Raw genomic sequence first — 15725 nt, forward strand, 5'->3', positions numbered from 1 at the left:
ACATTTCTGCTAAAACCACATAACTTCATTCCAACATCCTTCTAACATTCATTAATTTTATAATGTTTCTGTAGATAGTCTTTAAATTTCTTCCAATCTTCCTCCACCGATTGAGTTTGTAATCTCTGTTAGAATTTGTAATCTCTATTTGAGTTTGTAATCCTTGTCGGGATACATACTTTTGAATGGATCAGTTTTTGTTAAAATTGACTTTTGATTAGCGAGTAGAGACCACTCCCACTATTGAAACTTACATTGGCCTGCGTTCTTGGTGTGCTTTTTTCTTGGTATATTTAATAACAAGAACTCCAACTTAGTTAAAGTCTAGACTGCCAACAGCATGTGCGAAGCCCGCATTTCCTCCAAGGCAACAGAGATTTGGCCTATCCAAGTAGCATAAAGTCTGGCAGAAATGAGGTTGTGAAATGAAGTGTACTATTTAAGATAGCAGGTGGCGGGGTATACATTTTATGTTCCTCCACATTAAAACAAAGCTAACCTCTCTACGAACAGAAAGTCATCGCAGCAACGGAGGCGGCTGGACCTCTGCTAGGACAACAGCAACCAAGGTGGTCACTGCCAGCTGTTGGGATGAGGATGCTCACCATCCCTGACCGTTGGCCTGCTGGCTCGGGCTGAAGGGAGCTGGACTCCTGACAACATCTGGCCGACAGCCCATTTGCTACCCCTATGCAAGGGCGGGGTGTTTTTGTGGGGAGGGGGTATACAATGGAGAGCATTCAAAAATGGTGCACCCCACCTCTGTAGTCTGAAGCAGCATGGGCCACTCCATCCCTTCCTAAATCTGCCACCTCATCCTGCAAAACTAGGAGACAGACAAGGCAACTTATGAAACTGAGAGCTGGTTTACACGTTTACATGCATACAGGTAAAGTGTGACTGATGAAACACATGGAATAAGACAGGTATACTTGACTACACTGGGGAGTCAAGACTGGCTGCAGTTTTCATTTGAGTGAACGTGCACCCTTTGTAACAATTGCCAACCAATATTTGACACGACCTGAAATCGCATAGTCTGAGAAATGTACTCATTGGGTGAAAGTTTTGAGCAGGGTGTCGGATTTAGGGGAAAATGGCAGAGGCATCTTGTGGATTTAGGGGGAAATGGATGCATTCAGCTTAAAGAAAAATGATAATGTGATAAATGGTGTGGGTGGGTGTACAATGATGCATCAAGACAGCAAAAGATAGGATGGAATGAAAGCATGGGCAGTTTATTTTTCACACTTGTAACATACACAAGGCAACCCACACCATACCATTCAGTCTAAGGTTTAAAATGTTAACATTGTTCTCTGGATTTCAGACATGCTGCTAGAGGTAAAGGTAAAGGTACCCCTGACCATTAGGTTCAGTCGCGGACAACTCTGGGGTTGCACGCTCATCTCGCTCTCTAGGCCGAGGGAGCCGGTGTTTGTCCGCAGACAGCTTCCGGGTCATGTGGCCAGCATGACTAAGCCGCTTCTGGCGAACCAGTGCAGCACACGGAAACACCGTTTACCTTCCCGCCAGAGCGGTACCTATTTATCTACTTGCACTTTGACATGATTTCGAACTGCTAGGTTGGCAGGAGCAGGGACCGAGCAATGGGAGCTCATCCCGTAGTGGGGATTCGAACTGCCAACCTTCTGATTGGCAAGTCCTAGGCTCTGTGGTTTAACCCACAGCACCACCCGCGTCCCTGCTGCTAGAGGTTTTGTTGTTGTTATTGTTTAGTCGTTTAGTCGTGTCCGACTCTTCGTGACCCCATGGACCAGAGCATGCCAGGCACCTCTGTCCTCCACTGCCTCCCGCAGTTTGGTCAAACTCATGCTGGTAACCTCAAAAACACTATCCAACCATCTCATCCTCTGTCGTCCCCTTCTCCTTGTGCCCTCCATCTTTCCCAACATCAGGGTCTTCTCCAGGGAGTCTTCTCTTCTCATGAGGTGGCCAAAGTATTGGAGCCTCAGCTTCACGATCTGTCCTTCCAGTGAGCACTCAGGGCTGATTTCCTTCAGAATGGATAGGTTTGATCTTCTTGCAGTCCATGGGACTCTCAAGAGTCTCCTCCAGCACCATAATTCAAAAGCATCCATTCTTCGGCAATCAGCCTTCTTTATGGTCCAGCTCTCACTTCCATACATCACTACTCTGAAAACCATAGCTTTAACTATACGGACCTTTGTTGGCAAGGTGACATCTCTACTTCTCAAGATGCTGTCTAGGCCTGTCATTGCCCTTCTCCCAAGAAGCAGGTGTCTTTTAATATCATGACTGCTGTCACCATCTGCAGTGATCATGGAGCCCAAGAAAGTAAAATCTCTCACTGCCTCCATTTCTTCCCCTTCTATTTGTCAGGAGGTGATGGGACCAGTGGCCATGATCTTCGTTTTCTTTGATGTTGAGCTTCAGACCATATTTTGCGCTCTCCTCTTTCACCCTCATTAAAAGGTTCTTTAATTCCTCCTCACTTTCTGCCATCAAGGTTGTGTCATCTGCATATCTGAGGTTGTTGATATTTCTTCCGGCAATCTTAATTCCGGCTAGGGATTCATCCAGCCCAGCCTTTCGCATGATGAATTCTGCATATAAGTTAAATAAGCAGGGAGACAAAATACAGCCTTGTCGTACTCCTTTCCCAATTTTGAACCAATCAGTTGTTCCATATCCAGTTCTAACTGTAGCTTCTTGTCCCACATAGAGATTTCTCAGGAGACAGATGAGGTGATCAGGCACTCCCATTTCTTTAAGAACTTGCCATAGTTGCTGCTAGAGGTAGGTGAGTATTAAACTGTATTGTCTCAAGACCTCAACTAGATCAAGGGCTTGTCCTGTTGAAACACTTTCCAAATATAAAATGAATGACTAGAATGGGAGAACTATACTTAAAGCGGATGGTTGGATGCTTGGCGTCAGTGCAGGGAAAGCAACGTACGGATTTTGCAGGGCACTGCAGATGTGCGTTTTGCAACAACTGATTTGTTCATGTAACAGCTTAATAATAATATTTTCCCCAGGTAAGCACAGTTTCTGCCCCTCTACAATCCTCCAACATGGCTGTTTCATGCACCTTTTATCTTCAGACCTGGAAGTGGAGACAAGGCCCATTTTAGGCCCTTATCCGGGCTCAGCGTAAGAACATGCAGTGATATAAGAGCAACTTTGGGCATGGAAAGAGATACGGGGGCACAACTGAGGGAAAGGGATCGATGTGATTCATAATCTGCTTTGAGAGTCACTGAAGGGGAGTCCCAGAAAAGTAAAAAGGCTGCGACAATTCGGGGGTACGTGCCGAATCGTTTTCCAATGCTGTGTCAAATCATTACAACAGATGCAAAAGAGGAACTCTGCCTTTTTATTTTATTTTTAAAACTTTTTTTTTGGGGGGGGGGCACTGTAGCACTGCTTAAGCCAACAGGAACATGCACAGGGGAAGACAATCATGTAAGATGCTTGTTTCAGAGTTGCTCCATTTCTGACGGGTTAACAAACCACCAGAGTTATCAAGAAAAGGAATGCAAATGGCCAGTGAACTTAGCCCTAGAGCTCCTTGCTGCTCTTCACTAAGAAACACCCATCCCTGCTCCTTCCAGCTTGTCCACCATCTTTTTTTCTGTCCATTAATGTTTCTGGGACCATTCTGCTCCCTGACTCTATCCACTGCTCTATAACTCATTCAACGTGCCTTGCTGACAAGAATCCTGGATCCTTCCCCAAGCCCTGTAATAAAATCTGAGAAGTTCTGCATTTGGTGTGGGTTTTTTTAACCCACCACAGGATTAGATACAATTTGGACCTGGGGAAAGTGGCGCGGGAGAATCTCCAAGCCCGACATCGAACAATGCAGCTCTTCCAAAGAAGCAGCCCTAAAAAGAGTTAAGCCAGCTCTCTAATGTGATTTGCACTTTATTTTCCCCGGCTTATTCTTAGTTTCAAAACCGTAATCAACTTATTGTCACACCACTGAGTGACGGAAACCTTGCCAAACTACTTCAAAAATTGACAAGGTTTCAGTTGCACTCAACAATCCCAGAAGACACATCCACTCATTTTAATATAAAATCCTATCAGAGTCGCATAGCTGAATAGCGGAGAAAAAAAATGAAAAAAAAGTTTAAAGGACAAGTAGCTGAAAGAGAGCTCTCCCCTCCCAACTCTCCTTCCAACCACACACCAGCAAAGTTTGGAAAAAGAGATGATCAAAAAGACTCAACGATCCAATGCTAGATTAATGCAAATATCTGCCTGCAAGCAAGTGTACTATTTGATTAAACTGGCATACATCAAGTACAATTAGAAAGGTTATTTATAACTAAGAAATACATAATTCTGTATTTTAATGAGGGTGACAATTACAGCCGACAGTTGCTAATTAACATTAATCCATTTGCACTGGGAGTCAGGGCGTTCCTGGCAGGATTTCACGTTCTCGGCAATGGACACAATCCGTTGCGTCAAGCTGGTAATGGTGGGTGGCCCCTGAGATGAGCAAGTTGCCATCTTAAGCACAAAAGGGACCTTGCTACACTGTGCCTGATCTATTCCAAAGCCTTCATTGCCCACATGGAACATCATGGCTTCTTTTTGCTGTTGCCTTATAAATGGAGGCTAGATTTTCATGCTGGCCGCTCCCTGTAGACTTGTGGAGTTTCAGGTCACATTACAAGGAAAGCGAGAGCTAATTTTATTTCCTAAGCCAGCCATGGGTTTATGAACAGTTCTGAATGGTCCAAAGGAGGTTTGAAGCACTGCTTCCTTCTCTCATTGAAGGAGACCAGGAAATCTCTTGCTGGGAGCGCTCATACCTTAGTGCTTTGTGATTTTCGAAGGGAGCCTTTTCAGAAAAGCTCAAGCTTAGAAAATGCTGCGTGCACACCTTGAACCCATGCTCCAACAACGTGCCAACACTGCATGTGACACCATCACTCCAGTCCACTCTTGGTTTATTTGACCCTGATTCGAAGGATCAAATGGGGCGAGGTTCAAATACCAGTCTCCGTTACATGTGGAAGTTAATGGTGATGGAAGCCTGCAAATGCTGTCTAAAGCAGCGGTTCTCAACCTGTGGGTCCCCAGATGTTGTTGGACTACAACTCCCATCATCCCTGATGATGGCCTTGCTAGCTAGGGGTGATGGGAGTTGTAGTCCAACAACATCTGGGGTTGAGAAAGGCTGGTCTAAAGGGTGACTCGCATTTTTTCTTGAAACAGCTTCCATGAGGGACAGCACCACCACCATTTCTGATGTGGACTAATTGTATATGGAGTGATTTTAATGGAGAACTAGGCTCCCTTTGAAATGCCAGGCTCATCAGAATAGGACCGTTGGCCCTCCCTGCTTCTCTTGCAAGACATGGATGGTTCAAATTTTATAGTGTTGCAATGCCTGGCTTGCCTTGTGACTGGAAGAACTTGCTCACCCATCTTTGCTCCCGGAAGAATCAGGTGGCAGCTGTAGCCACGAACACCTTCTGTCTATCAGACAAGCTGGCTGCATCTCTGGCCTGGAACAATGATCTGGCAACTTTCATTTATGCCTCGGTAATCTTGTGGACTATGCATGGCTTCCCTTGAGAAGCTTTGACTGGGAGAAAAACATGGCTGCACACCACAGGACCCCGATCCAATCCCCAGCAACTTCAAGGCTGAGCCAGGAAACACTTCTCCCTGAAATCCTAGGAGCTGCTGTCAGACAGTGAAAGGACTGACCGGGTACAAGGAAGTTTCCTATGCTTATCTTCTTCCTTTCCAGGCCACCTATTAAGATCTAGGTACAGGAAGGAACACTGTGCTCTGGGTTCCATCTTTATATGGAACACCATCAGTGAAAGTCTGGAGAACATAAAAGCAGTCCTTAATGAGAGAGGCCTTTGATGAGTGATAGGGTAACCGCTCTAATCTTCATTCTAGCTTGTTTTAACCTAATTTTTTTCCAAAAAACAAGAAACCTGTTTCTGCTCACAGGGTCTGCATTTTATATTGTATTCTGTATCTTTATATTTATTTGGTGTGATTTACGTGGAATTGAGCTACAGGAAAAACAGTACACAAATATGATACATAAATAATGAGGGCACTTATACAGTCAGATGGAGACAACGAAAGGGCAGAAATTCAAAGAGAAAAGCAGAATAAAAATCAAATATTTAAGATGATCTTGGAAGGATGAAGAGGAAACATCAACGGGTGCCCTGAAAACGGCACAAGCAGCAATGGCTTTGTACCATGGAGAGAGGCTTTAGTTAAACATTCAAAGGACATCTTAAATTTAAGAGCAGCTCAGCAGCAGAGGAGCAAACTGCTTGCAGGGCTTGCAGAAGCTTTTGCCGTAGAAACTGGAGGCACTGCAAAGGCAGGAGTTTCAAACTCTCTCTCTCTTTCCCCAGCGAACCCTTTTTGACTTTTCTGGGCACCACAGTTCAAGAAGGACACTGACAAAATGGAACGTGTCCAAAGGAGGGCAACCAAAATGGTCAAAGGCCTGGAAACGATGCCTTATGAGGAACGGCTAAGGGAGCTGGGCATGTTTAGCCTGGAGAAGAGGAGGTTAAGGGGTGATATGATAGCCATGTTCAAATATATAAAAGGATGTCACATAGAGGAGGGAGAAAGGTTGTTTTCTGCTGCTCCAGAGAAGCGGACACGGAGCAATGGCTCCAAACTACAAGAAGGAAGACTCCACCTAAACATTAGGAAGAACTTCCTGACAGTAAGAGCTGTTCGACAGTGGAATTTGCTGCCAAGGAGTGTGGTGGAGTCTCCTTCTTTGGAGGTCTTTAAGCAGAGGCTTGACAACCATATGTCAGGAGTGCTCTGATGGTGTTTCCTGCTTGGCAGGGGGTTGGACTCGATGGCCCTTGTGGTCTCTTCCAACTCTATGATTCTATGATTCTATGATTCTATGACTTGCAACTTGTCCATTACGTGCTCTCGTTGCTAAGCACCCTTTCACACTAGGGCAAATCCAGGCCTCTTTCTCTTTCACCTGCCACCCTACTTAGTGCGAGGGAATAGAGAACTCCTTCTGCACTCCCTATGGTGACCGAAGGAACTCACTGCCGGGGATGACTGTGCAAACCTCCCTCAGGGAAGGTAAGTAATCCCATTACTTATGATCTCACTAAGGAAACCCAACCAGCAGTTTGAAAACTGCTGGGTTAAGGTGCATGAAAAAGGGTTGGCTGAGTTGTGCCAGTGTGCCACCGTCAGGAAACTACAGGCCATGCCAGTTCCAAATAGGAACTTTAGGTGGTTGGGCATGGCTAGTGGTGTATTTTATTCTCTGCAACTTGAATAAGCTACGAAATAAGTGAAGGCACCATGAACTTGTCTAAATCCAGATCGCAAACTTTTGGAGCTGTTGGGTTGCCCGACATGAAACTTTTGAATGCAGACCACCCATAGATCTCCGAATAACGGGCAAGGAGTTGGGCTAGTTTGCTTGAAAAATCCAGCACGATACAATCCCTAATTGTCACTCCATTTCCTAGCAAAAGTTACAGGCAGTTTCCCATTTGGGGGACAATCCACCAGGAAGTTCTCCTGTGGGTCTGGACCAGAGATCTTGGGTGCCACTGTCCATTTCTATTGGTTTGTGGCTGTGTATCAACATAAATGAATTCATTTCCACAGGAAACCTTTGAGGAAAAGGGGCCATCAAGAAGCTACTGACCATTTGGGTTTTTTTCCTGAAATGGGATCATGGCACAAGTTAAGGTGGTGGCAGCAAGGGAGGTGTGGACGCTCGGATTTCTACAAAGAACCACAAGCACCCTATAATGCACCATTTACAAAGTGCTGTAAATTCCATATTTATTTTGCGAGCGCAAGATAGATAGCTTATTTCTGCATACAGAGGTTGCCGGCTAAAATCAGGATAAGCAGTATTAATGTCCTATGGTCAGTATTATTGAACCTCCAAAGCAATAAACTACGAGTCGATAAATATTACATTTGCAACATAGTTAACATTCTCCTACTGTCTCTGGCACTTATTACACATTGTAACCGCAAGTCTACAATACATTATTCATATTTGGGGTGTCACTGAGTGATGGATTGCTGTAAGAGAGGCTGTCCTTTAAATAAATCAACAAATAAAAATGCAAATGTTAACATTTTCAGCCACAACTTTTCCCCATCTTGAATGGGGGGGAATGAAAATTTCACATTATATCGACAGCAAGCAGAGAGAACAATTAACAACCTACACAGTGAATAAGAGAGATTAATTTGCCAATGTCTGCTTTTATCACTCGCATACGGAACTATATTGGACTTTTCATGATGTTAGTTCTCCTAAGGGAAAAAAAGGGGGGGACTTATCTCCTCCCCTATTCAGAACTTAATTCACCATCTTCCCCCTCACAAATCTTTTCTCCTCAAAACGTTTAGAAATTAGATCACCCCTCCCCCTTTAATATTAAAATTTTGACTGAGAAAGGGCACTTCTCCTGAAGTTTCCACTTAACGAAAGATGTCTGAAGAATGCAAGAAGCCATGTCAAAAAGCAGAAAACAGTTCCCCGAGACGCCGAAATCTCAAAAGCAGTTGCCGTTCTAGGCACAGCTAATTCATATTTTTATTTACTACAAAGCGTTCAGTTCAAAGGATCCAGCGTGATAATATGGCACTGTGGACTTATTCAATATACAGCTCTGGGCATTGCATTTTACATCAAATATTAATTTGTTTAAAAGTCCCCAAATGCACATCTACCTGATCGGAGATGTGCTGGGCAAATCACGCCATTCCTCCTAACAGCCCCCAAACACAAATTTGCACAACGTAATTTGTTTTTCTAAAAACTCCAAAGGATGCAGCCGTTGCGGATCTCTCCGACGATAGTGTCTCTGAGTTATTACTTAATATGTGGGCTACAGGAATGTGCAAGGACAGGCTCTTCATTGCAACGTGAGCCAAGTTGACTGCAAAGATAAAACTTTCGGTCAGGGGGAAGGCAGGCAAACCGCAGGAGGAATCCTGCCACTCCAGGCCCTGGATGCCTGATATTGGCCAATCCATTTGGTCTGGGATGGCGAAAGATGATGCGGGAGTCACGGGGGCCGAAAATCGGAGGGGAAGGCAGCAACTTACTTTTATTCTGTTTCAGTTGTTTGCCCTCATACTCCTAAGCCATTTAAATATGACCTAATACTCCTCAGGAGTGGGACACCAGCAGCTTGACTTCTCCATCCTTGATGGACACCACTGGCCAGGCCGTGGCAGTGAAGCAGATGTGCCCAGAGGCAAGAGCTGGCAGAAGATGTGCTCCCCATCACTGCCCTATTGTGGCCACTGCATAGGACCACGACATACTGTATTTTTCACTCTATAAGATGCACCAGGCCAGAAGACGCACCTAGTTTTTGGAGGAGGAAAACAAGAAAAAAAATATTCTGAATCCCAGAAGCCAGAGCAGCAAGAGGGATCGCTGCGCAGTGAAAGCAGCAATCCCTCTTGCTGTTCTGGCTTCTGGGATAGCTGCGCAGCCTGCATTCGCTCCATAAGACACACACACACATTTCCCCTTACTTTTTAGGAGGGAAAAAGTGAGTCTTATAGAGCAAAAAATACGGTAAGTAGTTTGACAAAGATCATTACAAAAGTAACCATAAAAAGTGGTTTGCCACTGTAAAATGAGAAAGTCAACTGTTTAGAACAGGGGTCAGCAAACTTTTTCAGCGGGAGGCTGGTCCACTGTCCCTCAGACCTTGTGGGGGCCGGACTATATTTTGAAGGAAAAAATTGATGCAAGAGCACCACAAGCCCCGGTGGCTGCTTACCTGTGTTTTGCGAGCCGGCAGGGGCTAGCAGTGGGGGGTCGATGAGCAGCGCATGGAAGGGCTCCGGAGAGGGGCTACTTAAAATGGCGGCCGCTCAAGCGCTGCTGCTGCTGGCACTAACAAAGAACAGCCCCCTTCCTCCTCTAGGCAGGGCGGGGAGAAGCCAGGAGGAGGGAGGAAGGAGGTGCTGCCACCGTGTGAGGGAGAGGGAAAGAATGTGTGAGCATGTGATCCATGTGGCGATTCCTGGACCATCCATTGGCTGGATCCAGAAAGCAACTGGGCCTGATCCAGCCTACGGACCTTAGTTTGCCCACCCATGGTTTAGAACAGCATGTGATGGCTGATGAGAGATATAGTTCAAAACATCTAGAGGGTACCAAGTTGGGGAAGGTGATTTAGAAGAAGTTGTAGCTACTGCATCTCCTTTCACTTCTGGGCAAGATGGCACCACCATGGTGACAGCTGGAGAAGGGAAGGAGGGAAGAAGAGGCCACCACTGGGAGCTGGACGATGACAGCTCACCCAGGCTGCTCCTTTCTTTTCCATTCCCCGCAGGGCGGTTCAACAGGTACAGCTGACTTCTCACAGATCTACATCTTTTGCTTTGACATCGCCCTGCCCGGCTCCCTTCAAGTATTTCTGATTTCCGCTTGCCTTCCCAAATCAGTCTCAGGAGAGGAGAGGAAAACGGAAAGAGATTTAGGTAGGTGGGGATGGGGGATTTGTTTCTGCAGACCCTCTCGCCCCCAAAATTACCAGCAGTGATTACCTGGCCACAGAAAAATTAAAGAAATGGTGTGGGGCGGAGGTAACACAGTATGTGCATGCCATAAACACGTGTGAAGCAAACAGACAGAGCAGAAAGTGTCTCTGCACATCTGCTACTGGGATACTGGTGCTAGTAATACAGGGAGCACTAAGTTGAGAGCACAGGCTGCATCACTTTGAGTGATGGAAATCTGCCAGTGGCTGCAGGGACCCAGCATTGGCACCCACCTGTCTTCTCCTCCCTGCCTCCAATGCTTCTTTTATGGCATTTATTTGGTCACTGTGAGACCAGGATGCTGGACCAGATGGTCCATTGGCCTGATCCAGCCTAGGATGCTGGGCAGCCCAGGATACTGTACTGTACAGTGGACGTTTGGGTTGCGAACGTGATCCGTGCGGGACGCATGTTCGCAACCCGTGCCTGCGCATGTTGCGATTCAGCGATTCGGCGCATGTGCAAAGCGCGATTTAGTGCTTGTGCGCATGGACGACCGCCAAAACTCGGAAGTAACCCATTCGGGTACTTCTGGGTTTCGGCAGTCCACAACCCGAAAAAACACAACCTGAAGCGTCTGTAACCCAAGCTATGACTGTACAAATTCATTCCTTTTGCTTTGTCCCTCCTCTCTTTGGGAGACCAAGCTCATCTGTCCATCTCCCCAACCTGCTCTTCCCCGACCCCCTCTTGACGGCTTCCCACATGGCCACAGTCAGAACACGATGCTGGAGTAGATTGGCCACTGGCCTGATCCAGCAGGCTCTTCTTACTTTCTTATATTAAGAATCAATTCCTACGAAAGCGAAGGCAGCTTCTGTTGCTGATGCTTGCCAACACTTTGCATGAAACCTGGCTTGGCTCTACTTGCAAGAAGTTTAAATAGCCAGAAGTAATTACATATACTGCAAACTCAATTGGTTTTCTGCCTGCCGCTCTCCTTCTCCCTCTCCTTCTCCCCCGCCCCACAGCCCTCCTGTTAAGGCTCAAGTTTTGTTCAGCAAGTTTCAGCCCCAAACAAAGCAAACCATTAGGGTTAAACCGTTAACTGTGGATTCTAACAAACATGCTGACAGATCTTTAACTTTAGTGGCACACCAGCAGCTATAATTCTCCATATTGATTAATTTAGTTAGTTAAACCTGCAATCTAAGCTTATAACCCATTCAGTGATAAATTGAGACTGACCTGCTGCCCAAGCAGGTTTCGTGGATGAAGAATAGGATTGGGTTTAGGTCTCCCACAGAAATACTTGTCCATTTACCATTTTCAATTAGAGAAGCCCATGAGTAAGGGAAAGCAAAACAGGGCTCTTTAACCTGGTCAATTATACTAACACGCTGCACCAAAAGGGGCGGCGGGAGGGGTGAGAAGGGAGAAAGAAAAAGCACACTCAAAGGGAAGGCAGAGAAGATTCGGGAAGAGCAGGCACCACACTGGACAAACATTTATTGTTGTTGTTGTTATTTAGCACAAGATGTAGAAAGGTCTGAAACCAATTTAAACACAAGAATGTAGCTGGCCATGAGGTCATCAGCTGGGCTCTGAATTCCTCCAGCTCTCTCTGCCCCTGGCCGACAAAGTAGGAATGGGTTCAAGGGTAAGATAGAAGCTCAGCGCTCAACTTTTACCTGCTACGAAGCAAAAACCAAAAACAAACCTCTCTCCTTCATCATCAGCACCAGTGCCAGAGTAATCTACCCAACCAGGAGAAGACGGTGGAGAAAAGCTCTGTGTCCTGGCCACATATGTTTTCAGGACTGCAGTACAGTGTGTTCCCTCTCCTGATGGGGGATGACCCAAGGTGGACAGACAGAAGGAGAAAAGCACACTGGTACTCAAGACCTGAGAAGGATCCTGCCTACACAGCCTGCCTATATATGGGTAGACATTAGGAGCTATGGTGACATATTTTGTGTTGAAATGAACGTTTCAAATCTAGCACAGTCTCCTAGTCTATGGCAGAAGTCAGGAATGCCACATTTGGCTCACCGCCATTTTTGCCATGCCAGGGAATGCTGCGACTGGGCCCAAAAGGGGTTGCAGAGCCCCTTGCAAGGTGCTTTGAAGACCCAGCTATCAGCAGGTGTGGGGGGGCTTCAAAGTGCAGCATTGGGCTTTCCGCAAGCACCAAGGATCGGTTGGTTGTCAGCACTTCAAGAAAGCTTTGCACAGCTGAAACCTGGGCAAGCTACAACCAAGCAGGCATCACATCAGGGAAGTTTTTCAGAAAATGAATGGCCACAATGGATCCTGATACAAGCATGAAGAGAGAGCCAATCCATGAACAGTCAAGGATTGGGGGGACTCCTTGCTATAGTATTCAGTTTGGCACCAATGTATGCAGCCAAAAGCGACAAATCAGAAAGTGTTCCAAGCCTACAGGGCTCTTTGGATCTAGGTTGACGAAATAAACTTTTGCATTGTTCATGAAGGAAGGAGTCGTGGAATCTCCAGAAGATACTTACCCTTTCAATCACCCTCTTGCTCAAAGAAAAAGTAAGTTTCTGTTGTACAAGTTTGTCAGTCAGAGCCTTTAACCTACTCCCAAAATGCTTGAATGCTCAGCCATTCTGTGCAAAAACTGGATGGGATGATCGAACAGGTACACCTCTTCAGAGACATTCCACTACTGAACCCCTTTACAATCTATGTTAACATGCTCTGTCTTCTTTCACAAGACAGAATCCAGCAATATGCAAAGTCAATAGGCTGTGCATTAAAAACACTAACAGGGAAGCTGATTTTGTAAAGGCGGGGGGGATTTTCAGATACTACAAAACTTGAATCCATTTTGGCCCAACGCGAGGGCCCAGCACAGTATGGTTTAAAAATGGGCTCTGGAACAGTTGCTCACATTTTTTGCATGAGTTCCTGAACTCTCCCAGTAGTTAAGTTTTTCAGAAGCCTGCACCTTAAGAGAACAGGCCCTTCTCAATGGTGGAACTCCTTGACATGTATCAATTCAATTGACACCTGCTTCAATGGCTTTAAGGAACCAGGTTACACACCCCTGAATTACCTTGTCAGCCATAAGCAGAGTCCAGTGTTACATGTGCACCAATGCTGAACAGGATTTGAAACCAGGGTTTAAAATAACCATGCAAACCCCAGTCTAGGAGGAAAGACAGTTGGGTTGGGCAGATGTAATGGTGAGCCATGATTTGAAACTGGCAAGTAATTTATGTCCAAAGAGAAAGTGAGGGATGGAGCACCAACTCCCTAGTCTGTTTCCAGATTTGCAAAGAGGCAGAATAACATAGCAAACACACTGGGTCAAAGGGTCCCTGCTCCAAACTGGAAGTGCCCACTTCTCTTGCCATCAGCACCCCCCATTTTAAGCTGACCATTTGATGTCCAAAGCTAGGATTCGTTTTCAAACCGGGCTGAGATTTTCATATAATACATTCTCAGCGTTGAGAAGACCAAAGTAAAGGCAATTGCTGTTATTAACCTTATTAGCCCAGAAGAAAAACAACTCTGCTTTTATCCTTCTGTAGTTCTTCACAAGAGCAATATTGCCATTTAAGGTTTCTGAAGGTGACTTATCAGAACTGCTGACTTAATGTGATTTTGTTGCTTGCCGTTAAACAGCAAAATAACATTTGTATAAAATGGCTTAAAAGAAACACATCATGATAAAATGTGGTGCAATTTGGTGGGAGCGAGGGCAATGACACTGGGAGGATTAAAAAACTTAAAGTGGACTTTGAAGGGAAAGAAAGGTCTAAACACAGTGAACACCATCCCTTTAAATTATTTACAAATGTATTAAATGTGTCAGGACTTATAACTTAAAAATACTTCCCCCCTCTCAGGCTCTAAGTAAAAATTAAAGCATTAGAACTTGGCATATTCCTGCATTTCTTATTCTAACAAGCAATTTAAGGCTTACTATAAATGTCACAGGATATGGCAGTTCTAAGTTTATATTATCCAGCTTGAGCAAAACATGAAATATCACAGAAACTCAGCTGCTTCCCCTCGTATCTGGGCGAATTTGATGGTTGCGTCTGAGGAATCTTAAACCAGAGATTACCAGTCATCTTACCGTGAGGTGTCATGCTGGATTGGGGAGGTGGCCGCAGTTACAAGCTCTTTTCTTCTGCCTGTCAGTCCGGGGGATGTAGCCGCATCCTTCCGGGAGGCTGAACTCATCCCTGCAGAACACGATGGAAGACAATTACGATGGGCGTTAGAGGCCGAAAAAGTTCTGGACAGCCTTTCTTGCATTATTTCAGAACGCAGGGCCCAAGTGCCGTGCTACTCCTCAGGGAACTTTCTATATGGTGAATCGGCAGCCAAAGGAGTCGTTACTGTTGACAGGTATGGAGTGGAATATATATTTTCAGGGCCGCCTGGAGTCATAATTGCATAATACACCACCCACAACAGACTTTGTGTCAGCGCTGTGGTTTTAGCAAGTGACGGGTTCCCATCCCCTAGTGATCATCCGGCCAATCCTCGCAAACATCACCCCCAGATCACCAGCATTCTCCGGAAACCAGCAGAGAATTCTCAGTACTATTTTAAATATGCACAGTTATTCTCAAAAGCACAAAGATCTGTCTCCTCTACATTCTGCTTTAATTCTGAGGCAGACTCATTTCTTTTGCAATGCCAAAGCCTCGTATTAGCTGGACATCTGCAGCGTAGAAACCAATCTTGAAATCAACCCACAGGGAAAATGAATGGAGGAAAGGGCCACTTTCTTTGAGAAGCATATTGTGTATACAGAAGACTAGAAGACATTAGAATCTGTTCACAAAGCACATATAGAAAACATGTGAAATAAGGCAATAACTTGCCTAGAAATGGGTCTGAAAGAGATGTTTTCTCTGGGAACCAGGTTTGTACATACTTAATTTGGATGCTTTAATTAAGAGCTGTGGTACATCACAGTAAAAGCTGGGCTCTCGGGAGAGGGATTGAGCAAAAAGGGCCTTGCTCAGAACTAGCTGGAGATGTTCGGGATTGGACCTTCTTCAGGGTCACACCTTTCCCTCCTCCCCCTTTTTTGGAGGGGGAGGAGAGGCCAGAATTATTTTCCTTATTAGTGAGATTGTGGGGAAGACTGAGCACATTTTTTTGCATGCAGAATGTCCAAAGTTAATCCCTGGTATTTTTCTAAGTAGGGTGAGGAAAAGCTCCTGGCCAAAGCCGTCCAA

The 15725-nt window shown here is 45.4% G+C and overlaps 1 protein-coding gene across 8 annotated transcripts in view; it reads right to left on the reverse strand.

The window, feature by feature from the left end:
• The window catches only part of KIAA1328, a gene marked incomplete at its 5' end in the record, with an annotated part of 249014 nt that overhangs the window by 15211 nt on the left and 218078 nt on the right, over nucleotides 1–15725 (reverse strand). For all 8 annotated transcript variants that reach the window (XM_079994888.1, XM_079994893.1, XM_079994889.1 and 5 more), the window contains one exon: nucleotides 14609–14717. In XM_079994888.1, coding sequence (XP_079851014.1) covers nucleotides 14609–14717 — 109 coding nt within the window. The remainder of the gene's footprint in view (nucleotides 1–14608; nucleotides 14718–15725) is intronic.

This window comes from Podarcis cretensis (assembly GCF_951804945.1).
Source record: "Podarcis cretensis genome assembly, chromosome: 11".
Lineage (NCBI taxonomy): Eukaryota > Metazoa > Chordata > Lepidosauria > Squamata > Lacertidae > Podarcis > Podarcis cretensis.